Genomic DNA, 27,514 nt, shown 5'->3' on the forward strand with positions numbered 1-27,514 from the left:
TGGATGTTTAAAGGGATACGATTTACTTCAGGCAGCATCTGGGCGGCTGTTGGACACTAAACTTATTTTTTCGACTCCAAATATTTGTTTTGTACTCCGACTTAGATTTAAAGGTTTATTATAAAAACAAAGGCAACAATGGAAATAAACGGTGCCAAAAAAATGGGTAAGTTTCTTCTTGTTTATAGTTTGGTCCGCGTGAAGTAACTTACGCGTATTTGAGTAGTGTCATGGGGGCGTGAGTCTGTAGGAATAAATAGTTCTTGCTCTTTTTAAAATAAATAAATCCATGATTTGTATGTTTCACACATCCTAAAACACTTTAAGTTTATGACAGTTGTTTTTTCACAGCTATACTTGAACCTGTTCTTCTTGCTTTATTAGTCTGGTTTACACTGCACACAAAAATATTTTTGGCGGAACTTCCACATATCATAAAAACACTTCAAACATTACTTTAGAGGAATTTGGTGCCTTAAACAACATACGTTGTATCATGTGGCTACTCTGAATGAAGATTTACTCGTACTTGAATCTCAGTTCTTCTAAAAGTGACTGTTTAAACATCAGGCTACATGTTATTACAGGTTGAAGTCATTCCAGTTTAAAACCTATAGACATCAGAAATTCTGATAAATTTAATGGAATCGTATTGGATTTAATGGACTAATGGTCTCTGTGAGTCTCTCTACAGGTGTTGTGTTTGGTTCTGTGGTGGGCTTATATCTAGTGTATAATGAAACAGTACTGGAATAGGACCCAACAAGACATTTTTTAATATTTTTATTGGTAAACTTCTAATTGTGATATAAATTTATATTGCTTATATTAACAGAGTTCATCATAAAATAATATACTTTTGAATTTACGAGAATTGAAACTAATAAGCAAATGAAATGTGGTATTTCTTTTGTAGTACAAACGTAAACTTTTATGTTTCTGTGGGTTGACAGTGTGATACCAAACCACTGCCAGCATGCAAATACAGTAATCCACACGTGAGGATTCAAACAGCAGAGGGCGCCCTGTCCCAAGTTAGCCTGTTTAAACCGCCTTCACGAGAGTTGCAAGTTTTAGCCAACATGCATGCAAGATATAACTTATACTGTACCATGACAAAATGTAGGATAAACTGGTGATTGTTTGTGTTTAAGCGTCTTGAAAAACATTTCCAGTTGCGCCAATTTTCAGTATGTAATGTTAACCGAGCTAAAACTTTATCAGTTCTTGCTATTTTGTTGTTATTATCACGCAGCTATTTAAATACCAGCGCGTGCCATAACATGTTAAATATATTAAGCGCGAAAGCCAGAGAAATGTTTACAGCAAGTAAATGAATATGTTTATTTTTTCCGGCCAATAGAAGTATTTTGGGTTATTTCGCAGGGCCAATCGAAACCCGCCCATGAAAGTTTGCAAACGTCATGATTTTCCCCCGTCGTGCTAAGTTTTCGAGTCAAAGTACGTAGATTACGGAATTCTGTTGAGGAATGCAACAACAATGTCTTGTGGACGTAATTCTCGCGACTCTCTCCCAAGGACGAAATCGGAGGAGTTGGTTTACCAAGAGGAGACCGAGATCTTTGCACACGAGAACGGGAAACGCTTAGGTGGGTACGTCTCTGTCGGGTGGTCGCGTTAACATGACCAGCCTTGACCATAGCTGTTACCTAACTGATCCCCTGGGCATAAACAACCTGATTTCTAAATGTTCACCATGGTAACCATTGTTTCCACGACAGATGTAGTTATAGTTTTTTTTTACTAGGTTTTGTAAAACCAAGAACAGATGACATTCTTTCAGTATTAAAATCCTTACGAAAATGACTTTGGTTTTACCATAGTAATCATAGTTTAACCATGTTATTTGTAGAACAGTTTACCATGATATAGTAAAACTATGGTAATACAAATGCTAATCAATCTCTAAATCCAAAAACATAGTAACTACACTTTTACTACAATAAAACCATTAAGAAAGTAAGGAAAGCTTGGTTGTAAAATCATGTTAGTAAACCGCTCTGACTCTTGTTATACAAAACTGTGCATAGTAAACAATAATTTAGTTACATAACAAGTTTGCATCACACAAAATTTTAGATAGTGGGTGATGGAAAGCACACAGCAAGTTTGTTTCAAGGTTAACGTACTAAACAACCTTACAGCTCAGTCAGACCTCATACTTTCAATTCAAAAACCCTTATGAAAATTAACCATGGTTTTACTACAGCAACCACTACTATAGTATTTATAGTAAAAACATAATACAGTAACTAAAATTTACCTTGGTCTGCATAAAAGAAGTAGTTTAACCAGTTGTAGTAAATTATTTGTAATAAATTTTTTGTAAAACTAATAGAGTCTGTATAAACATGTAGTTACTATAGTTTTACTACAGTATAATAAAACCATAGTTAATTATGTGATTCATTGCTGTGCATTTGTTATATGAAGATGCAACGTATAAAAGGATTTAACATCAAGATGACGTTTCTGTACAATGGGCACAATCTGCAGTGAATGGTTACTATGCATCCCGTGAAGCAGAGATCAGATTTGTTTATTTGGAATAACAGCCATTTTAAGTTTGGAATGAGGAATGAAGGGAATCATCCAAGTTAGCCGTATGATGTTTTGCTGTTTGGTGTTGAATTGCATCCAGCTAAACAGAGCAAAATGGTTTTGTGCCTGTGGTTCTTTTGAAGTGAAAGAAAGGGAGTCGGATTACAACCCCCCAAAGAATTGCGAATTAACAGTTTTGAGGGTTAACTGGTCAAGTTTTTGTTGAACAGCTGTTGGTTACGTTTCACTGATACATTGTCCAGACTGTCACATAAAAGGTTTGCTTATGCACATCTGCAACTTTTTGTCCTGAAAAACAATGCCACCAAGGGCTTTCCAGATGAAAATAACTTCCACCCATTTAAAGGGATAGTTCCTCGAAAATGAATCGATCTTCGATAACTCATCCTCACATTTTTCCAAAGTAACCCGTATGTGACTTTCATGCTTATGAGAAACAGCCAGAGATGAATTTATTGAATGTTTGAGCTGTTCTGCTTCATACAATGAAAGTGGATGGTGACCAAGGGCTGTAAAAAGCCGCCATAACATCATAGCAGTCCAATAAAGTTTGTGCAACGTGTGCACTTTATTCTTTCTGAACTTGAACTTGAAGTTGTCTGAAACCAATTGGACTAAAATTTAAGACAGCCGTGGTGACTTTTCACTGTCATTACTGTATGCAAAAACAGTCTGGGTATTCAGATAAGTCCTGTAGTGAAACATTTATAAGACTTGAGGGTGAAGAAATTATTAAAGGATTAACTTCGTACTTTTGGTTGAACTATTCATGTAATGTCTTGAACAGTTTAGTATTCATGTTAATAGCACAAACTCATTCTTGCAGCCACGGAGTCAGCCAGGGCCAGCGTGCACTTACAGAAAAAAAGTACATATTGTGCATATTGGTACAGTTCCTTAGAGATGCTGTATCTATACTGCACATTTATGGTACATATTAGGACCTTTTTTGGTACCATCCCAGTCACAGCTTACTGTGGGTACATTTTATTGAGAGCGTGTTATTGTCTACCAAGTCTTATGTAGATGCGTATAAATAGCACAATATGTGAAAACTCATAATCATACGGCAAATTCCAACGGCAATCCTTCCCGTTCACTTAATACTCATCTTTTTTTGTTGTTTTATGTATTGGTTTTTGATATTTTTTCTGGGTTTTTTTACCATTTTCGCTTGGGTTTGGGGTTAGATTTAGGGATGCACCGATCCGATATTCAGGATCGGTATCGGGGCCGATCCGGCCTTTTTTGCTGGATCCGATATCGGACTAACAGGACCGATCCAATTCCGATACTGCACGTTACCCATGGTTGTCACTGACAAGCGATTAAAACGACCAATTATTATAAGAGCACCATAAACGTTTTTATGCACTATAATCAAAGTCATAATCAAAGTCATCATTAACTGAGTTAATCCACTGGTGAGAAGCAGACGGATGAAAACGCGTCATTCAACACACGCAGACACACAAGATAACTGTAACGTTAGGCTTTATTAAAGATCTGATTTTATAAAGTCTCAGGAAGCTGTTGGATGGATGCAATTCAGTATGTGCTGAGTTAATGCACAGGTGAAGCGGACGGATGAAACGCGTCATTCAACACACGAACACACACAATAACTGTAGGCTGTTTTAAAGATTTGATTTTATAAAGTCTCAATAAGCTGTTGGATGGATGCAATTCAGTAAGTGCTGAGCACACGATGCATCTAATCTCTTTGTGTTTTAATAGTTATGAACGTAACTTTCCATTGCGGCGCGAGGATTCCCATGTGAAGATGCTTCCCAGGAAGCGCAGTATGATTTAGACACACTCACTATGATTTAGGCGCATCAATTCTGCACCCGAAATGTGCATAAAAGGTCCGGTTAAGTGCATAATTCCCAAAATAACCATCTGCAATCTAAAGCTTTTTTACTGTGACTTTTTGCGCAATTAAGGAAATTATATTCAGCATACTTATTTGATCAAACGTGTCTATTTTATTTTCTCCTAAACACTGCCATGCTTAATTATTACTTATGTTCTTGTAACTTGTAAATCATTTTAAATTATTGGTTTTTACATTTAAAAGTATAATTATATATTATATAATTATATTATGCTAGATTTAGCAGAAAGCACTATACACATTTATATAGTGTGTGTGTGCGTGTGCATGTGTGTCTGTGTGTAATTTAAATTGTTCAAGAATAATACAGTAGTATCGGATCGGCAGATATCGGAATCGGCCGATACTCAGAATCCGGGAATCGGAATCGGATCGGAGATGGAAAAAGTGGTATCGGTGCATCCCTAGTTAGATTTGGGATTTGCTCCAGAAATGCTCCAGAAAATGTTTTTCTTTAAATATATAAACAAACAATATATCATATGGAAGAACAGACCCTCTGCTTTCAAACAAAAAAAAAAAACGTTTCATCCTATCTTCATTAGTTCTCTTGTAATCACCTCTCAAACATGGGTAGGTTTCTTCAAAAACACTCAATTTTGAGCAAAAAGTTGAGATAATTCCATTTTTGCGAAGGACTTTTGATAGAGATCAGATGCAGAGTGATCTTTAAAACATACATGGAGTTCTTTCTCTTTCACGTGAGGCGCTACTTCGGGTTGTATAAGTTGCGGAAGTGGTGGATAATAGCGGTATTGCGGAAAGACAGAAAATCTCGTCATTGGCGGGGAAGCGTTTTCTCTTAATTGACAAGATATCTCGTCAATGGCGGTGAAAGAGTTAAAATATAGGTTTCTCTATATTTTTGTCAATTTTTAAGCCATAGTCGCTTGAAGTTAGAGGGGGTCGCTTTAGGTTTGGGTAAGGATGTCATGTTATGTAACAAAAAGCTTCTCTAACCCCAAACCCAAGTGAAAAAATGTAGAAACCAATATATAAAACGGCAAAAAAGTTGTGCCGTATTAAGTTAACCAGATGGACTGGAATTTGGCATATTCATTGCACTCGTTTTTACACTTTGTGCTATTTATACGCATCTCCATACGACTGGGTTTGTTATTGTCCACCACCTCATTTTCTGCCTCATTTCATTGACCATATTTTCATTGCATACAGTAGTTGGTAAAGCTATTGGCTGTATATAAGCTGGAGCATGCTTACCTGAACTACAAAAATCCACTTAATATGCAAATCGTGCCTTGCCCTGTTTATATCTTTTTTTTTACATACTACAGAAATGAAACAAATGAGATGTGCCTCCAGGAACTTATCATCTGTTTTTAAAACGTTAAACTTCAGATCTACTTTGGCATGCTGAATGCTTTTGTAATGTGTTTTGAATGGCATAATTCTCAAATTTTCCTACATTTAAAACGCCTCACCTATTTTGCAAATTAAATAACACTAGTGTGAGACCACAGTGTTAACTTAAGTGAATCTAAGTAAAGGTGTGTTTGTGTTGAGACATAAAGACCTACATGTAGCGTTTATAGGAGCATCTATCCAAACACTTTCAGAGGCATTTCAGAAATCCTCAACGTTTATCGTTTATCTGCTTTCTGCATGTGTTCACATCTAATTAACAGCCACTATGGTAGGGCTTGTGAAAAAAATGTCTACGGCGTTGTGGTTTGTGGTCTCAATAGCTTGAAATGTGACTTTGTCTGTGAAATCTAGGCTAAAGTGTCATACATTAACTCATTGATTTCGTATTGATTTCAATCTTTGACATGGCCTTACTCAGATTATATTAAAGATATAAAGGTTATATTTTCACAGAATGCTCTTAACATTATATAGGATCATTTTATGTAGATAACATTAAAGGGCCGCTAACCTAGGTGTTTTCAGCAATATAAAAATATATTCCCAGAATGTGTTTGTAAAGTTTCAGCTCAAAATACACCACAGATCTTTCATTATATGATGTTGAACATGGCCATTTATGGCCGCGATGAAAAACGCACGTGTTTTTGTGTGTGTTTCTTTAAATGCAAAGAAAGCCTCTGTTCCCCTCCCTGTATGCAAAATATGGGGTAGAACGCTTACACATGTGCTTTGGACTACATCAAAACATGTGTCTCTGGCAGAAGGCTAAACTATGCACTCATAAGATGGAGTCTGTGAGCGGTCATGGAAGGGGTGTAATCAATGTGACATCACATTGATAGAGGATGCCCAACAACCTGTTTTATGTGACTGTTGCGGTTTAAAGAGATTACACAAAGAAAAATAGATGGATTTGTATTATAACAGAATGTTTCTACACACACGCTGGCGACTCATTTTCTGCTAGAAACACATTTAAAAGTGCATTTTAGGTTAGGGGGGTTTAAATCACTAATAAATGACTTCAGCTGGGATTTCACAGGCAGGATCTCAAATATTTATAGTTCCTCAGTCTGTTTTTCCTATCACAGAGTTCAACCAGGTTGGTATTTGTGACTAATATTCACATATTTATGGTTAGAAGACAACATTTCAGTTTGTAACTTGACGTTTCTAATAATCCAGATGTTGCAGACAATTTATCACACATATTTGTTAAAATAGCCCTGAATAGGAAGTGAAAATATGCTATGGAAAGACTGATCATTTACCATATTGCAACATTCATGTGCACTGACCACGTGCAGACCCACAGACACGTGCATGATGTCCTTTATTATGCAATTTATATAGAGAAACACAATAATCCCCTAATATTTTATAATTGTCCTATGCATAATGTACAAACGTAAAATGTTTTATCAGGTAACCTAAAATATGTTTCATATTACAACGTCCAAATAAACCTACTTTGTATATTAACATATAAAGGCAGATTCCCGGACAGGTTTTAGATTAATCCAGGACTAGGCCTTAGATATATTAGGACATTTAAGTAGTTATTACAAACATAACTCAGAAAAAAACAATAATGGTGTGGATCTTGAAACAAAACAATATATGTTTAGATAAGTCAGCGCAAGACGTTTTTAAATTAAGGAAACTCAAACATGCATTTTAGTCTAGGGCTGTCAAAAGATTAATCATGATTAATCGCATACAAAATAAAAGTTTGTTTTGGCATAATATGTGTGTGCAATGTGTGTAATTATTTTGTATATGTAAATACACACACATGCATGTATGCATTTAAGAAACATTTGTACATTTTTTGTTTGAATATATTTTCTATTATATATAAATAAATAAATAAATAAAAATTCTTAAATGCATGTGTGTGTATTTATATATACATAGTAAGTACACAATATATATAAACAAATATATTATGCAAACACAAACTTTTATTTTGTATGCGATTAATCACGATTAATCTTTTGACAGCCCTGCTAAAAACATTAATTATTACACAAAAATTGTGTTTAAGATTTAAATAAAATTGAATTACATACAGTTGTATGTAACCACTTTCTAGTGTGGGTGTGTGTTTTGCCTTAATCTTTCATAGGCTTTGAATCTAAACTGTATGTTAGATGCAAAGACCTGCAAGCTGTAGTGTGTTCATATTACCGCAATTTCTTTAAGGAATGCAAATCAGTTTATTTCTAATCAATACGCTGTATCAGCATTGTGATTTTTTGTTACAACATAGCAAGCACAGTTTTCTATTGAGCGTGACTAAATAAATAGATAGAAACAGTGTTTCCCACAGGATTTTGAGGAGACTGTGGTGGTGATGACGTCACCCACTTATTAGCATATATGTGACGTCATCATGTTGTGTTTGAGTTTGATCTAGTGTTGGCACCTGAAATATGTTTCACTTCTACTCTTTGATCTGTATCTGTATTTGATCTGTATTATATATCAAATTATATTTTAAGCCGAATTAAGCTGTTTTAAATGGTGAAATTAAAATGTAAATGGGAATCATGAAAATTCTATTTGTGGGGGCCAGTGTTGATTCTGTGGTGGGCCACCACAAATAAATCAATGTATGGGAAACACTGTAGAAAGCAGGAATATACTGTTTAACATGAGACAACACTAATATCTGTTCATCTATATTCTTGGCATTAAATAGTGTAAATACTGTACCTTCTGATACTTTTAAAATAGACTGATGAAATGTATTTTTAGCGAGAATTGTAGGAATGTAAGATTTACTAACAAAGTACACCATTAGACCTGTTGCACTATAGTATACAATGGGGCTTTTGCTGTAACCTGTATCATACAAACAGCTCACCAAGCAGGTTTTGATTGTGAAAGGCAAATCCATATGAAGTCATGTGAATAACATTTTCTTTGTCTTATTTTGGAGTGTGACGGATGTGGGCATGTGCACCATTATTTACTTCTGAATGTTTAAGCTTTGAAGATATCTATGTCATTCTCTCTATATTTAGAAAGTGAAAAAAATGACATCAAACATTTGTTGTTCATTGTTTGCTGACCAATTGAACTCATAAATAAAGATCATTTGATTGTTGACAGTGAACTTTGTGAAATTCATTCACGTAAACCTGATTTTTGAAATATCTTTAGGTCTGGAGGGAGACCCGGACCTGCAGTTTTTGCTGAAGGGTGGAGATCTGTTAAAGGTGAGGTCTAAGTCATGGAAGAAGACCCGATTCTTTCACCTGAAAGAAGACTGCAAGACCATGTGGCATGAGACCAGCAGGGCCTTCAAGGGTTCAAGTAAATCAACCTGTGAGTACCACACTACTGTATTACTGCCCTGTCTGTTTAAGAGAGGTGTGGAGTACAGGTTTTTCCTTACAACAAACTATGCTTTTGTTAAAGTACCATGGTGGCACTATTGTACATTAGATGGGTGAATCAGTATATATTGTATGCTGTGCTAAGAATGTTATATGCCATGGTATATGTCCAAAAACATGGTGACACTGTGGTATGTGTCCAAAAAAACATTCTTCTAAAATGCTGACATCTGTAATGCGATGGAAAGCAACGAGTGACAGTTTATTTCCCTGCTGATAAATGATTTGTCATCTCATCATTCTGCTGACATTAGCAAACATTAGGCAAGGGCTCATTTCACAAGCTCATTTTTATTGTGCTACAAACAGATAGTCGGTCCTGCCCTTCATATCCTCCCAAAAACAATTCTGTATCAAAAAGGCTTGGGTGGAAAGCATACTGATAGAATGAGTCGAGAGACAGAAAAGCGATTTTGTTGTGATCTTCATATCTTTTTCCCACATGTTGTCCAGGGCCCTCTGTACCTTGTGGCTTCCTCTCTGGTTCCTGCGGCCAAAGGCCTCAGATCAGACTCTTTATCTGCCGCCTGCCAGACTCTAGCTGTCAAACATCACGGGCCTCATGGAAATGATAAATGAAGCATAGCAAACAAAATTCTAGTAAAAACACAAGATATCACTTGAGCAAGCTTACATGCTTTATTCACGCTTGTGTGGGGTATTTTGGGTTATACTTTAACTGGCTAAAATGTATTATTACACCAAAAGTGGAGACATTAGTTTCTTCTCATGTTCAGAAAACAATGACTTAATATCTGATGTCAGAATAGTTGTGAACATTTATTTAGTCATCCTTAGTCAGGCTTATGTTGCCACACACTTGATAGTAGAGCTAAAGGTTTATGCTGAAAGATATTATACTTGCAATTGGATAAGATAATGGGTTGGGGACAAGAAGGTCATTGGAGGAGGTCAGTTTTTTTTTATCTTGCATTGATGGTGCCAAGTTTATCACAAAGTTAAAGGGCTTTGGGAGGGCGGGAGAAAACTGAGGAAATGCAACAGATTGTGTTTATCAAATAAAAGTGCAGATGTAAGTCCGCCTACTGTTAAACAATTCAGTAATGACATAATGTTGTTGTTTTTCTTAACCCTTTAACTGCCTGGGTTTTATATCCATAGCTGTAAATGATCGGAAATTTCTATTTCTCAGCAAATAGTACATTCTGACTACGTAAATTGATGATCTGAAAACATTAGCTTAGCTTTTTTACTTTTACCAAAACGTGACAAATTAACTGTTTGGTAGAGCATGTTTTACAGTGTAATGTGTAAAAAAAATGCTTTCCCTGCAAAATTTCACCAAGAACAGTTCACATGGCAGGAGTGATCTCTGACATCCATTTAATGTTTTTTTTTTTTTTTTTTGGCATAACATACCTCAAGCAAATGGTAGATATAGCTCAATCCATACAAATTGAATAGTTTATACTAAAATCTATGATAATATTTGACAAATAAAAATGTTGAAAATAAAAGAGATAGCTCAATCAGCTTATGTACTTCTCTTAATAAAATATATTGACTAAAAATGTGCTCAACTGTTTGGTTGAGAGGTAGTTAAAGGGTAAAACCCTATTGGACAATAAGGGTGTCACAATTTCGATCAAAAAAACTCGAACTTTGAATTAAAAAATGAAATCGTCGATGCTGCCACGCCCCCATGTCACGTCCCCAAGTTTTGTTTTATCGGGTATGTGCGTGTACCATATTTTTCCACTGGCAGCATGACTAATATGGCAGGGCATCTCCAGGTTCAAGGTCAGATATTATATTTCATAAAAGTCTAGTATAGAAATGGCATAGCATTTTTTGTGCTTAAAGCTCACGTAACACACGCTGTTTCTGCATTTCTGATATTAATCTGGAGTACCTATGGAGTAGTATGACATCCTTTATATCTCTGAAGAGTCTTTAGTTTAATCAGATTTATAAAAGAAAGATTAGCTTTACTGAATCTTTCCGATAACGTACGAAAAAATGAAGAAGGAGGAGTTATAACACGGGAGGAGCGAGTACGAGTCATGCAACACTATACAACACTGTTTTAACTTATGATTCACTACATGTTCGTGTCATTTATATAATATACACGCGCCTATTTCCAACATAAGACAGAAGTCTTACTTACCACGTGTAACTCGTCATGAAAATCCACCGCATCAAACACACACGCAAAACTCCGCTGCTAATCCGGATAATAAACTATATCCATTGTTTCCATAAGGCTGGATGTCTTCTCCTTACATCCAAAAACACACTTCTTGTTGTGCCATTGTTGACTTTTGAAATTAAACAAAGCTGAGTGGCGTGATAAGCTGTTAGCAAGCTCTAGCGTCTCCCGCTGACTGACGGCTGGGCAGGGTTTTCCGGGGGAAGTTTTCCGGCGGAAGCCCATATAAAGAAGTGATACGTATCGAAAACCCCTGAAACGTCAGTTAGAACCGTAATCGAAAAAAATTAGCCGAAACTTGTACGAACCCTGGCGAAGTGCATTCGGCACAGAAATACTCTGAAACACGCCCAACTGCATTTTTGACACTTTGCCTACGTTTAGCATGAGGAAACAACTCTATAACTGTGTTAATAAGTCAGAATGCTTGAAATACCATTAAACCCCCCCTTTAAAAAAATGTAAAAATCGAGAATCAAACGAATCGCGACCTTAGAATTGAAATATATAAATAAATAAATTGTAATCGAATCGAGGATTTGGAGAATCGTGACACCCCTAATATCATATCATAGAGAGGCTTGATTTCAAGATTGATTGTGTCCTTCTTTCCTCAAGCCACAGAGACAAGACGAATAAATCTTTCACAACCTTTGAATTGGAATATACAGCTCTTAACACTCCCTAGCTACCACACAACAATGCACTAGCAAGCACCTTATACCTTACCTCATAGTAACGCCTTGGCAACCACCCAGCAAGACTCATTATCACATCATGCTTTGCATGGGCAAACACCATTTACATTTTTATTAGAACATGTAAAAATCTAGTTTCCATAATATTTACATAGTCATTTAGCAGATGACTTACAAATCAAGAACATTGGAAATGAGACAACGTACATTATCATTCATTAATCACAGGCAAATAAAGATTATGGTCTAACAGTTATTGAGATGAGACATGTAGTGATTGTGTAAACTGACTTTAATGTCAAAGCTGAATTCAGTGCTAGAAAGTTTAGGTCTGTGCATGAGTCAAAGACAAAGAGATGCATCAAGGATGTGGTTTGGTGTCAGGAAATATTTGAGACTACATGGTATTAGAATAGAAGCTTTTGCAGACATCATCAGCATGTTGATGATGACTGCAAAAGCAGAGCAAACATCTTATAAACTGGGTTCCCACAGGTCCTTGAAATAATTGAAAGTTTGTGAATCTGGGGTAAAAATTCAAGGCCCTGGGAAGTTTTTGAAAATATACATACATAGATACAGGTCATTGAAAGTGCTTGAATCTATTTTATGCAAGAAGTTTTCTGGAAAAAATCCATATTATTCCCTGTGTAGTGTAGGATAATATCAAAAATTCTAGACTTTTCAAGCACACGTGCTAAACTGTTTGCTTTAAATGCTTATATCTTCTGTATGCGAATGTTGACTCATACCAAAATGCTTTTTTGCATAGTTGTGTTGACAAATGAAAACGTCTCGGGTTAGGTATGTAACTGTTGTTCCCTGAGAAAGGAACAAGGCGCTGCATCTCCCTTGCCATACTTCCTGTGTCCCTGTAACCTTTTCTTTGACAATATTTCAGATAGCGGTATACTTCCTGGCTCCTGCGTCACCCTGTCTTTGTCGTTAAGCCTCACCATTGGTTGAAATTAATATACACATTCATGCACTTACCCTACAATGTATCTTTAAAGGTAACACAATGTAACCTTGCTCCCATGTGTCCCCACATTTAGTCCTTGATTTTGAGGGTATTGGACCTGGAAAGTCCTTGAAAGGTCCTTGAATTTGAAGTTAACTAAGTTGTGGGAACCCTGTATAAAGATACAGTATATAATCACTGGGGAAGTTGTGAAAACTCCACTGTTTTTCAATATTTTACTATGTTCTTACCTCAACTTAGACAAATTAAAACATACCTTCATCTTTCTTCAATGCGTCAATGCGTGCACTTTTAATCTTTGTACAGCGCCTCGTAAATGAGTTAGCATTGAGCCTAGCCCCATTCATTCCTATGGTTCCAAACAGGGAAGAATTTAGAAGCCACCAAACACTTCCATGTTTTCCCTATTTAAAGACTGTTACATGAGTAGTTACACGAGTAAGTATGGGCGCACAAAATAAAACTTTTGTTTGGAGCCATAGGAATGAATGGGGCTGGGCTAAATGATAACACATTCAAGAAACGCTGTACAAAGATTAAAAGTGCACCTATTGAAAAAAGATAGGTATGTATTAATTCATCTAAGTTGAGGTAAAAACACATTAAAATATTGAAAAACGGTGGTGTTTTCCTTTCAAAACATCATCCCCATTGGGTGTCTTTTGGCCAAAAAGAGCCCAACCTCAAATTCACCCCATTGGCTGAGCCAATGATGTTAGGCTGGAGGAAAATTATGTCATTTCTTTTTAAAGCGACTGCTGGTGTAGGAACTGTGACATCATATTTCGAACAATAATAAAGTAGTTGCTACTAGCATGTTGCTTGTTTTTCATTCATCAGAATACACAAGTTTTGAATGGAGAAGCATGGTTTTTGCCCGTATGTTGTAGTTATGACATTTATCAGGCCATCTGCCAATGCTAACCCAGTCTTGGCCCACTGGCTGAAAAAAGCAACAATGTTGAAAACAAGTGTTTAAGTTCCTCACATTCAACCTGCTATTAATAGCTGACTTGTAATTGAGTTGAATCTTTAACAAAATCTAAAAGATAACCAAAGTAAGCAGATTAGTGGGCAATATTGACCATTTCTGGTTTCAAGATTCTAGGTTAAACAAACTGTTGCGAACTGTTAAATGCAATGAATAAATGTAACAATAGAATAACCAGACAAAGTTAAATAGGGGTGAGAGATTTTCCATAACACAATGATTTCTTTCTATCAGCTACTTTTAGTGGAATCTGAAGGATGTAAGCAGGATTCAGAAGGATGCTTCCTTTCAATAGACCACTAGAGATCAACATTATCCAAATAGTTCTCCAACAAGCCCCACATTTACTTTGTGTGAGTGTCGGCACGTCTAAAACATCAGACTATCTTCAGCTATGAGTTTCTGTAATATTTGCTCAACTCCAGAGTACACACAGCAAAACCCAACCCTGATCTGATTTTTCCATTAAGCCATGCATTGTTTTATTAGGGATTATAAATCCATTGTACAACAGTTCGAAAATCTCACTCCGCTTGCATGACTTGCATGGTGAATTTGCTTCCACTGTTGAAGTGGAGTCTGAGTCAAGACCAAGTCCAGATTAAGGTGTCTTGACTCAACACTTGATCACTTGTGGTTCACAATCTAGACCAGCACTAAACGTGCACTAACCAGCAATCCTCCTGATGGTAGTCAGATGGGTTTATAAAGCTATCTGCATCCATGACAGTAAATTAAAACTGAAACTTCTCTTTATAGATTATTTTTTAAGTAATCGTACATAAAAATACACAGATTTATTTAAGAGATCTGTTAGCCAGATCTTTACCCAGAATATTGTGGTGTAAGCTGGATAGTTACATATGTTTTTCCCTTGTGTGTGTATATAACTGTACACACTTCCATGCATTAAGCTACCATTAAACATGCATCATTTATAGGAACATGGTCACTTTTCCTGTTTAAATATTTGTTTACATAAAACAGGGTGTAAAAGACAAAGGGCACAGCAGTGACTGTATTCCAGATATATTCAATAACCCTCAACTAGAATGAGGTTATCGTCTTATCTCTGTCTGGCACGATGCCTGGCGATGTGTTATCTTTCGTACACCAGTGGTTTAGCAAGATTACTTAAGTGAGAAATCAAGTTCATCTCTAATTCATGACTACTGGTGTGTCTAAATCTTAGGAGGTGATATTGCAGATGAGACATTATGCATTTGGCAGACGCTTTAACCAAAGCCACTTACAGTGCATTCAAGCTACTGTATACATTTTTTAGCAGTTTCTTAAGAGTCAAACCCACAACTTTTGCCATGGTAACACAATACTCAATTGAGCTACAAAACATAGAAACATAGACATAAATATAGAAACAGAACTAAAGGGCTGTTTTTAAACATTTTAATTGCATTATGAGTTATTCTTTTATTATGAGCATTATCATTTTATGCATGAATTTAGTGTATCCAGTACATTTTATTAATCAATGCTTTTTTTATACTGCATGCACACTGCCACCAACATTGTCGCTGTGTGTCGCCCATCTCTTTTTGTGAGGTCATTAGAAGTCGTTCCTAATTCTACTTGTCCTAAAAGGACACGAGTAAATGAATCAATTTAAAGTTATAAAAGATTGAAATTAGTACACAAAGAAAGATCAAACATGGTATTTTTTCTTTTGTTCTGACCATAGACTTTAAAAAAAAAGATGTACGTTGTGTCCGTGACGTCACCCATTGGTTTCTGAAGATCAATTGTTGAATTTCAATTTTAGTCACTTCCGTATTGGCTTAATCAAAGAGATCGGAAGGTTGCTCCTCGGTTCTGACCCTCTTTCTTTTGTTAATTTTGTTCTGACCCTCCTGTAAAAGTGGTGAAATGTCTCTGGTTCTCACCCCTTGATATGCTCTATTGAAACTACTCACACCTTGAACTTAAATGCACTGTGGTTTAAGTGTTGCACCACTGCCTGTACAGACCTGCATAATGCATGAGTCTCAGACACCCAGAATTGCGGTGAATTTTAGCTTTGGGCCATTTTACCAAAGTAGTTAAAATAATGCAGGTCTCAACATAAAGGACTGCCCGGGGCCAGCGTGAGAGATTATCAGGACAGTAAACGTATTGTCACTTGCCTGATCGGGCCAGTGCTTCACCCTCAGTCACTAAAATATATGTTCTGCTTGTGGCCATTTGTGTGTATGTATTCTTATGCAATGTAACCATCGAGACACATTTAAGTGTTGCGAAAGTTAAATTCTCAGCAATGCCACGTGTTTTTGTGAACACTGCTGCGTGTTACGTTATACGAAAACATAATTTTTTACATATTGGAAGCAGACATTTACTTGGGTAAAACACGTTGAAAGAAATTATGCAATGTTTTGCAGTTTGCAATCAGTTTCCAGGTAAAGCAGAAAAGTCACAGCCTTTTCCAGTAAAAAAAGTTGTGAAATTTAAGAATTAGAGTTTACATTTAAAATGGACAATTGTCTAAATAAATGACGAATACAATGTATATTTATACAATTATATTTTACATTTGAATATTTATTTTAAATATGTTACCTGAATTTTTTTGTGGGGCCAGTGAAAATTTTGGCAGGGCAAGTAAAAACCACTGAACCACTGGCCCGACTGGGCGAGTATAAAAAATTATTTGTGTTGAGCCCTGTAATGAAAAACCCTTGCCTCATCTGCAGTCAGCATTGAGGACATCGACTCTGTGCGGCATGGTCGTCAGTCTGATGGGCTTAAGAATCACACCGACTCATCTGTGGAGGACCGCTGCTTTTCCATCATCTTCAAAGGACGACGCAAGGACCTGGACTTGATTGCCTCATCCAAAGACGAAGCCAAGCAGTGGGTCAGAGGCCTGGATAAGGTCATCAACAGCATTCAGAACCTTAGCCGCCTGGAGAACAGTGAACAGTATCCTTTAACCATCAGTCACATCCAAAACTTAATAGATGAAACATACAGATCCCTATAATGCCTTTTAATGTGTATCAGCCTAGTTATTTTCCACATTTTAAACACTTTCATGTCATTTCAGGGTTACTTTTAAACATAAAACCCTTGTTGAAATAGTAAGGTTTGTAAGGTATAAACAGTCTGGTTTAAAATGATTGTTTAACCACTATCGATACCAATGCTATAGCAATGAAGCACTTTACATTTGCCTGCCAAAAGGGCGGAGTTTAGGCTGCATGACTGCAGGCAGGGTTTCCCGCAGAACATTTGTTAGTTAAGGTGGTAGGGTTGTGCAGGTGGGCGGGCCGGGGGCGTGGCAATCAAAGGGGCGGGGCATACGTGTCATGATGAAAATATTTTTATTTAAAGCACTCAAATAAAATTCAATTTTGAAGAAACTATGACAGAAAATGAACACATACTAGATTATTAATGAATTAAATGTTATATCAACAGGCTAGTTATCCTCCAGACAGTGACGGACCATGTCTTTCTCTTATTTCTGCCATGTGAAGTGCGTCCACTCTATTCTCCGAGATGCACTTGACGGCCTTTTGTGCAGCAAATTTTTTTTTTGGATGACCTAGTTAAGGTGGTAGGGTATCCCACCTTAGGTGGGCCGCCCGAACTGAAAAGTGCTGTGGGAAACCCTGGCAGGAGCTTTATATTTTTATTCATTTCTTAAAATGTTTACATTTGCAATTACAAAACTTTACAGTTATGCCTCAAACAGTTGAATAAATGCTAAATAAATTTCCAGTGCTTCATATTCAGTCCTTACATCACACATAAAGCTGGATCTACAGCTGTATGCGCAAAGCAGACAAGAATCGTGACAACAAAATGACATTGAAGGAATTGAAGAATTTCCTGCGGCAGATCAATATAGATATGGATGACGGGTATGCTGAGTCGCTGTTTAGGGTGAGAGCTTTACTAGTCCTTATGTTTTAAATTGTACCAACATTTTGTTAGGATTTCTTAAAAATTGGTTTTTATGTTTTATGACTATTAAGAATATATATTACGAATATATGTTGGTTTTTTTGCAATTGTATTTATATCATACAGTAGTGTTTGTTTTATTTATTTTTGGAGTTGAGTCCATGATTTCATGAAAAATGCTGTAATAATATAGTAATGACAAAAAAAATTATTATTATATAATTACTGAATTATAGTTATGCCTCCTGATATTCATGCTGCTACACTTATAAGATTTGTTTTCTTATCATTTTACAGCAATGTGACACATCAAAGTCAGGCACGCTGGAAGACTCAGAGATTAAACACTTTTACGATTTGCTGACTCAACGTGAAGAAGTTGATGAAATCTTTAACAGGTACTCTAATGGTAAAGAACAGATGAGCGCAGATGACCTGCTGAACTTCATCCAGGATGAACAGAGAGAGCCAGTGGGTTTGGATTACGCCAAGAATATCATTGATAAATATGAGGTGGATGAGAACGGTAATGAAACTTAAATGACAAGATCACATCACATAACATTTTAATGATTTTCAAAAAATCTTTGAATCTAATTAGCAATTCTTTTATTCCAAGAAAGTAATTGGCTTATTTAAAAGGGGACATATCATGAAAATCTGACTTTAAGTGCTATAATTGGGTCCCCGTTGTTTCTATCAACCTAGAAAATGTGAAGAAGATCAACAGTAACTTAGTTTCTCTACAAGCTTGTGAAAAAATAGGAAATTGAAATTTGGCTCCCCTGTAATGTCAGAAGGGGATACTACTGCCCCTTAATCTGCACTATCCAACCACAGCACTGCCATTAAGTGCAGCGATCAACTCATTTGCATTTTAAAGGACACACACAAAAACAGCAAATTTTTGCTCACACCTACAAAGTGGCCATTTTAACATGTTATAATAAATTATCTACTTTGAGTATTTTGAGCTATAACTTTACATATGTACCCTGGGAACACCAAAGATTTATTTGACATCTTAAAAAAGTCTTGTGAAATGTCCCCTTTAAACCGTATTGAAAATAGCACAGTATCTCTTTCACCACAAATAATCATACTGCAGTTATATAAACACAATGTCTATTCTGTAAATATGTTTGAGTGAATGCAGTGTTTTTGAATTTGCCCAGCCAAACAGGTGACTAAGATGACTAAGGATGGCTTCCTAATGTATCTGAACAACGAGGAATGCAGCCTCTTTGACCCCGCCCACAAACCTGTGTACCAGGACATGCGACAACCACTCAGTCATTACTTTATTTCTTCTTCACACAACACCTATCTGATGGAGGACCAGCTGAAAGGTCCTAGCAGCACAGAGGCCTATATAAAGTATGAACACATACAAAGTCTGAGTAGCACACATAATATCTATATTGTAACGGTGCGTTCACACCAGACGCAGAAGAAGCATTAAAGTCGCTATGAAACGAAAGTAGCGATTGTCTTATTTCCCCCGTGGTAACGTTTTTCAGAGGTAAGGAATTCGTCCATTGAGAACTGATTGGATTGTTTGAATTTGGGTCATGTTGCTGTTTGCTAATCACTGCGATCTTTCCCCCGACCATGCCCACCTGCCATTCCCCGAGACCGGAAGTAAAGAGAGATAAAAAGAGGAGGGGAGGAGATTTGCGTTTTTAAAGCAACACTATGTGGTTTTTTTACTTTTAAATAATATCTCTAAAATTATTTCAGTGATAGAACAACTTTTAATTGGACAAATTGTACTGTTGCTGCAACCTGAGCAGCCTCCTAACTGCTACAAGCACACTCTGAAAGTGGCAGTGGAGGGTAGGAAACACAACCCCGCCCCTCCCCCTGCCTGCAGAAGAGTGTCTGATACCAGGCACTGTTGCGCTTTTCAACCACATGGGGGAGCTGTAAGTCATTTTTACATGGAAACTACATAGTGTTTTAAACATTTGATTCTTACCCTTTTGGAATCCATTCAGCTGATCTCCGGGTCTGGCGCTAGCACGTTTAGCATAGCTTAGCACAATCCATTAAATCTGATTAGACCATTAGCATCGTGCTAAAAATGACCAAAGAGTTTTGATATTTTTCCTATTTAAAACTTGACTTTTTTCAGCAGTGTGTAATATCACTACGCCTGCTGCAGCCCTATTACATCAACAAAGTCCTCGTTTATTACACCAGAATGAGAGTATAGTCCTAGCCACATTTGCCTAGAAAATTGCAACTTTTAATTTTCCGTAGGTCTTAGTAAACGATGTAACTACAGAAGAGTCAAGTTTTAAATAGGGAAAATATCCAAACTCTTTGGTTATTTTTAGCGCGATGCTAATGGTCTAATCTGATTCAATGGATTATGCCAAGCTATGCAAAAAGTGGTACCGCCAGACCCGGAGATCAGCCGAATGGATTCCAAAACGGTAAAAATCAAATGTTTAACTCTAGGGGATCCTGAAAATGAGCATTTTTAAAAAAAAAGTGGAATGTCCCTTTAAAATCTTCAAGCGTCCAACTATGTACGAATAGCGGCATTTAAACGCTTCATACGCATCTGGTGTGAACGCACAGTCACACCAAACATGCAGCATCATGTTCCTCGCTCTAGATTACACGTGGTTTAACTTTGTGCCATGCAAATTTTTTTCTTGAGTTGAATATTTTCAACTTGCGCAAGGGTCTGTTATAAGTCTCTCTGTAGCATGTTTCAAAAGGATCCTAATGTTAGGAAAATGTGTGGCTATGGTTATATGACTTTTATATTTTATATATTTATCATTATTAAGAACACTTATCATTTCAGTCTGAGCATCTCAATATCTTGTGTATGTGCGTCATTGCCTTTTTAATGCAAAACGAAATTTTTTTAATGCTGCAGGTTTATTTAATTTTAAAGTCAGAATTTAAAGACCACAAAGCAATCAGACAGTAAACTTCAAACAGTACAGGTCAACTATTGGTTGCTGTATTGACCACGATTGTCTTGCAGAGCGTTAATGAAGAGCTGTCGCTGTGTGGAGCTGGATTGTTGGGATGGTGTCAACGGGGAGCCGGTCGTTTACCACGGCCATACTCTCACATCCAAAGTGCTGTTTAGAGATGTCATCAAGGCTATTAAGGAATACGCGTTCAAAGTGAGTAAACTGACATTATACTGTATATACCAGGGGTCTCCATCTCCAACCGTTTTGTGAGCAAGGGCTACCACAATGGGTAAAACAATCTGGTGGGGTACTTTTTGATATATAGTGTACTCAAAAACTCCTTTTTTGTTATACTTGTTGATTTTATTGTATTTTACTTTTTGATATGTTTTAGTATTGTTCAAAACGTTTACATACGTAAATCAAGCCAAGTATATAAGGAATACTTGAAGAGTTCAGATGCAAACCCAACATGTTTCTCATGACTCACTGAATGTATGATGCCATTGCTGATCTGCTCTATTAATTATGAAAATGTTAAATAAAAACAATGGTTATACTTAACTAAAAATACACTATAGTTTAACAATACATGCCCAGATCTCAATTTCTGTGTTTTTGGTATGTTAGACCTCAGAATACCCAGTGATCCTGTCTCTGGAGAACCATTGCAGCCTAGAGCAGCAAAAAGTCATGGCCTGGCACTTAACCTCCACCTTGGGTAGCGCTCTGCTCACTCGACCCCTGGGCAAACAAATGCCCACCAATTTTCCAGGACCTGAGGTTAGTCTTGCATTCATTGAAAATAGGTATACATCAGGGTTCCCACGGGTCCTTGAAATCCTTGAAAGTTTATGAATCTGGGGGAAAAAAAGGCCATGGGAAGTTTTTGAATATACATAAGTAGATAGAGGTCATTGAAAGTGTTTGAATCTATTTTATGCAAGTTTTCTGAAAAAAATCCATATTATTCCCTGTGTAGTATAGGATAATATCATAAAATCCTAGACTTTTTAAGCACATGTGCTAAACTGTTCGCTTTAAATGCTTATATCTTCTGTATGCGAATGTTGATTCATACCAAAATGCTTTTTTGCATAGTTGTGTTTGACACATGAAAATGTCTCGAGTTAAGTATGTAACTGTTGTTCCCTGAGAAGGGAAAGAGACACTGCGTCTCTTTTGCCATATTTCCTCCGTCCTTGTTACGCCATCTTTGGCAATATTTCAGATAGCGATATACTTCCTGGCTCCCGCGTCACCATGTCTTTGTCGTTAAGCTTCACCATTGGTTGAATTTGATATACACATTCAGACACACTTACCCCTGGAGGCGTCCCCAAAGTGTCACTGCAGTGACGCAGCGTGAGTTCCCTCAAAAGGAAACTGTAACAATGTATCTTAAAAGGTAACATGATGCAACCTTGCTCTCACTTGAAATGTGTCCCCACATTAAGTCCTTGAATTTGAGGGTACTGGACCTGGAAAGTCCTTGAAAGGTCCTTGAATTTGAAGTTAATTAAGGTGTGGGAACCTTGATACATGCATTTGCTACTGAATCAACAGGGAAAATACTTCATACGACTTGTGAATGAATGTGATTTGAGTTCATATTAGAGGGGGCACATCGCCACCTGCTGGATAAGTGTTGTAGCACTCAGATGACTAAGAACAGCCAGATGACGTCTTAAAAGCTGTTATCACCCCACCCTTTATCTTACCTCAAAAGACTTCCTCATCTTTCATGTGCATGTCCTGTTTATTTCTGTAACCACCATGAATTCAAATCACGACTCGAAGGGAGGTAGTGATTATCGGTACATCTACAATCAATGTGTGAAGCCAGATTTTGTTACGTAACGTAAGCTTTGGTAGATTTATCAATGGAAAATTATTTACCAAAACGCACATAGCTGTCAGTTTCAAGCACAAGTTTAAACAGGCTCTTACAAAACTTGGCCTCGAGAGACGGCGTTTAGAAATGTGGTGGTTGGGTGGGAGGGTCATAGTTTCATGCTTTGAGTTTATGATCGTACCCAACAGGCACGTTCAGAATTCCAGCAGCTGGATCTGTTTTGCGCCGTGAAAGCAAATTAGTGTTTTCTTTGTCAAATTATGTTTCAAATAGACACACACACTGCAACCTGAGCTTCGACTTTTAATGAGAACTTCGTCCAACTTCCCTGAATGGCCTTAGGGATGGGAGCAGGATGAAAATGATCCTGGAAAATCCCACACTGAGAAATGATAGGAAGGAATCGTCTTTCCAAATCTTTGTTGTTAGGCTGTGACGCGATCTAGAGTTTTTCATTGGCTGGGACGGTTTTCTGCATCAGTATGATCGGAAAACATTTGTGTCATAATGTTTTGTTTGCAGGAACTAAAGGGCCGTTTCCTAATCAAAGGAAAACGTTTGAATAAACTGGACACGGCATTCAACAACAACAACAGCACAGAAGATGTGGACAGCGTGTCTGAGGAAGATGAATCTGCTGAACAGAAAGACGAAGAAAAACCTAAAGGCCAGGTACTGTATGTTTAAAAACCCTGCGGTCATTCCCAACAACACAAGAACTAAATAACACAGCAAGCATGAAATTTCCCACCATCAGTACAGTACAAACCTGTAAGAGCTGTTATAATAAACAGAAAGAAAGAAATAGAAGTGCTACAAATCAAAGTAATAATAAACTGACATGCAAAGACATGCAAACTGTATTAAAGCAAATATCTCACGAGTTACACTATGACATGCACAGAAAAATATGCATGGGAAAAATAGCTAAATAAGCACATTGTCATATATATAAATAAGTACTGATTTCTTAATCTAGATTTTTCCTGTTGCATTAAAGTGATGAGAATATTAATGCACTGAATACATCTGCAATGCGTGTTAGATTGTGGAAATATGTCTTTGCATACACAAAGCTAATGTAGATAAGGTCAAGCTCCAATCGGGTCTGATTCAAATCAGAAAAGCTCAGATTTCTTTCGCACATATATTTTCATGAACATAAAATGTATAGCTTGCATACACTAAGTGTAAATGTCCTGAATATAAAGTTCGATTTTTTTTTTTTTTTGTAGAAGTCTAAAAAGATCAAGCTGGCTAAGGAGCTGTCTGATCTGGTCATCTACTGCAAGAGTGTTCATTTCACTAGTTTTGAAAATTCAAAAGCAAACCATGCATTTTATGAAATGGCTTCCTTCAAGGAGAGCAAAGCGTTGAACCTGGTGGGGAACTCGGGTATGTACATCATGTTTGGTTGATTTGTTTCTGGCTGTGTAGTTATTGATGTTCAATATAGAGGAGTAATGTTGCCAGATATCCATAATTTCCTTCTCTTCTATACTAATGTCTTAAAGCCACAGCATACATTCGTCACAACATTGATAAGCTGAGTCGGATCTACCCTGCCGGCTCCAGAACAGATTCATCCAACTACAATCCAGTGCCAATGTGGACCGCCGGCTGCCAAATAGGTTCAAAGCTTTTGTGATTCACATAATGATTTACATTATGTTCTGGTGCTGCCATTCACCATTTCATCTGGTTTTATTTTTATTTTATTTTGTCCACAGTTGCTTTAAACTTCCAGACTCCCTGTAAAGAGATGGATCTGAATCAGGGCTGCTTCTTACCCAATGGCAGGTGCGGTTATATTTTGAAGCCACCATTTCTGAGAGACCCAGCCACCCAGTTTGACCCTGTTAACCTCAGAATCGGCCCCTGGCTAAAGAAGAAGACCCTGCACGTCATGGTGAGACCATTTTATTTTAATGCTTCTGAGGTAGTTAAGAGCATTAATATAAATTTTATACAGTTTAAATATTAAATCAAATTAGCTAAAACTGTGCAGTCATACCCAATAAATGTTACTGGGTCGTGACCCGGTGGTTGAGGACCTCTTGCGCTTTAGCTGCCATAAAACGGAGCTTTGATGTGCAGAATCTGAAAATGTATACAACCACCATGAATGCTCTTTCAAGATGAACACAACGCCGCTTTCTATCCAAAACCACTAGCAATGATCCGACTAGCACACTCTTTTATCCTTTCTCACCACAATGATCATATTTAATGTTTACTTAACCAAAGTTTAGCACATTCGTAACATTTTAACGTTCGTACACTTTTGGACAAAAATCTCAAACTTACCCACATTTGTTGAAATTCGTGAAATCCTGTCTCTTCCTCCCACGCAGAGCATGCGTGACCTAGACAATCTTATATCTGACTTGAGAACCGCTGAGACATTAGGAGATGGAAATTTAGCGTCAGAATAAAATGTTTGAACGTTATGATTTTTTGACAGAAACTCTCTGCCCGTTTTATCCCGATTTATTAGCAATTCATCATTTAGCAACGCATATCAGAATTTAACCCACACAAGATGTTTTTATCGTTTTGCTACTGATAGAATCACATGTTTCCTTTAGATTCATAGTTTAACGTTCGTAACTGTTTGGACAGAATGAGTAACGAACGTTAGTGAATGTTTCCATTGCATCGTGGTGGATTAAGGAAATTATACTTTCAGTGTTAGTAGTAGTATTTTGTAGAAGACACACTAATATAAATGTTAGGCACCAAAATTCAGGATTTTATTAAAGGAAATCAAAGAAATGACTTAGGAAAAACCCAGATGCACTAAATGTTTTACCCTGACATCCCCAATATCTGGGGATGGAAATAAAATAAAGTCTCATTACACAATAATGCTAAGGCTAGGCTTAGTGGGATAAAATTAACTATCTATCTTAAACGAAACAGTGAACTAAAAATTTTAAAATGACAACAACTGGGTATTATACGATCTATATTGTTTATTACACCCCTTGAGGACCGAAACTGTGGAATCGCCCATATATAACATATTTATATATATATATATATATATATATATATATATATATATATATATATATATATATATTGAAATAGATTCCCTAGTTTACATGTGAACCTAAATTATGAAATTGTTAAGTTAACAATTTTTTGTGTCTGTTCAGGTCATCTCAGCCCAACAGCTGCCAAAGCTCAATAAGGATAAACAATCATCCATCGTGGACCCTTTGGTCAAGGTGGAGGTCTGTGGTATACCAGATGACAATGCCATTCAACAAACGCATCACATTCTAAATAATGGCAAGTGACCCAACTGTGCACTGGTTTAACGATGCACAGAAATTTAAAAATGAATGTTTGAACCTTGCATCCCGATAGGTATAAATTAAATGTGTGTTTTTTATTGCTTATAGGTTTTAATCCTAAGTGGAATATAAACTTTAAGTTCCTCATTTATGTACCGGAACTGGCTTTGGTCCGATTTTTGGTAGAAGACTATGACACTGCTTCCTTCAATGACTTTGTCGGACAATACACAATCCCTCTCACCAGCATGCAGATGGGTGAGTTTAATAAAAATCTAACTTTCTGTTTTCTCATTAAAAAATTGTGTCATGAAAGAAGTAATACATGTTTAAAATAAATGCTCCTGTATGAGCAAGGTCATGGAAACAGACACACTGATAAAAAGTGCATAAATGTAATGTAATATAAATGAATCTTGATTTATGCCTTTATTAGGGATGCACCGCTAGGATTTTTTGGGCCGATACCGATTTAAACAGACAACTTCTGGCCGATACCGATATTAAACACTTGTATGCAATACTATACAGCTGGTCTATTAGCTAGTTTATTTCTGCATCAAATTATTTTTACTGAACATGGATTGGATCTAATTAACATTCAACTGACCAACATAATAAGAGAGGCACAAATTAAGCTAAAACTAATATAATAAGACAGCATGACAACCTTCAAAGGTGGTTTTTGCTATTCAGCATTTATTTTATAAACAACATTAACTAATTTGTTTACATATAATGGATTTCTTTATGCAGTTAATTAATAAACAATCGGGATCTGTCTTTCTCTTGCTATTGCCGATATGCCGATGGTTTCAAATTCATCAAAAATCGGCCGATAAATATCGGTGGCCGATACATCGGTGCATCACTAGCCTTTATGAAGAATATTTAATAATGACATAACATTCTTTCTTTTTTAGGATATCGCCATTTGCCTCTGTATACTAAGAGAGGAGATCTTATTCCTTCAGCGGGACTCTTTGTACACGTCATGGTTCTTGATGTTGTCTAGACTTAATGCAAGTGTGCAGATCACTGGACAATCAAACTATACAACTAATATCTCCTCAGCTAACACAAACTCTAGCAAGTTTCCCTTAGCATTGGATTTGTTTCGTACAAGAAGTCCCTCCTTTGCCATCTATCAACTATCCCAAATTTAAACTTCAGCGAGTATAAATATCATCACATAAGCACATTTAGATAAAAATGTTACAAAACATAGTGAAGATTTTTTTTTTTTTTAACAAACTATACCCCACAATCTGTACAAAAAAAAATGTAATTCTAGAAATGATATTTGGTGATATTCCTGTCTCAATCAGTAGTGTACTACTTTTAGTCTTTTGAACATTAGTGTTTTTAATTATTTAG

The 27,514-nt window shown here is 36.6% G+C and overlaps 1 protein-coding gene across 2 annotated transcripts; it reads left to right on the forward strand.

Moving 5' to 3' along the window:
* plcd1a (phospholipase C, delta 1a) lies at positions 1-27,379 on the forward strand. Of its 2 annotated transcripts, none has more exons than XM_065258125.2 (15): positions 1-166; positions 9,038-9,202; positions 16,826-17,054; positions 17,891-18,020; positions 18,339-18,567; positions 19,217-19,418; positions 21,046-21,190; positions 21,611-21,763; positions 23,358-23,507; positions 24,071-24,230; positions 24,350-24,466; positions 24,566-24,744; positions 25,997-26,132; positions 26,246-26,395; positions 27,061-27,379. In XM_065258125.2, the coding sequence occupies exons 1-15, from the start codon at positions 139-141 to the stop codon at positions 27,150-27,152; spliced, it is 2,265 nt and encodes a 754-aa protein (XP_065114197.1). In that variant the 5' UTR covers positions 1-138; the 3' UTR covers positions 27,153-27,379. The 2 variants fall into 2 exon arrangements, with proteins under 2 accessions (XP_065114197.1, XP_065114196.1); XM_065258124.2 differs by lacking the exon at positions 1-166 and adding an exon at positions 1,414-1,610.
* Positions 27,380-27,514: the final 135 nt, after the last annotated feature.

Source organism: Paramisgurnus dabryanus, chromosome 22, assembly GCF_030506205.2.
Source record: "Paramisgurnus dabryanus chromosome 22, PD_genome_1.1, whole genome shotgun sequence".
Lineage (NCBI taxonomy): Eukaryota > Metazoa > Chordata > Actinopteri > Cypriniformes > Cobitidae > Paramisgurnus > Paramisgurnus dabryanus.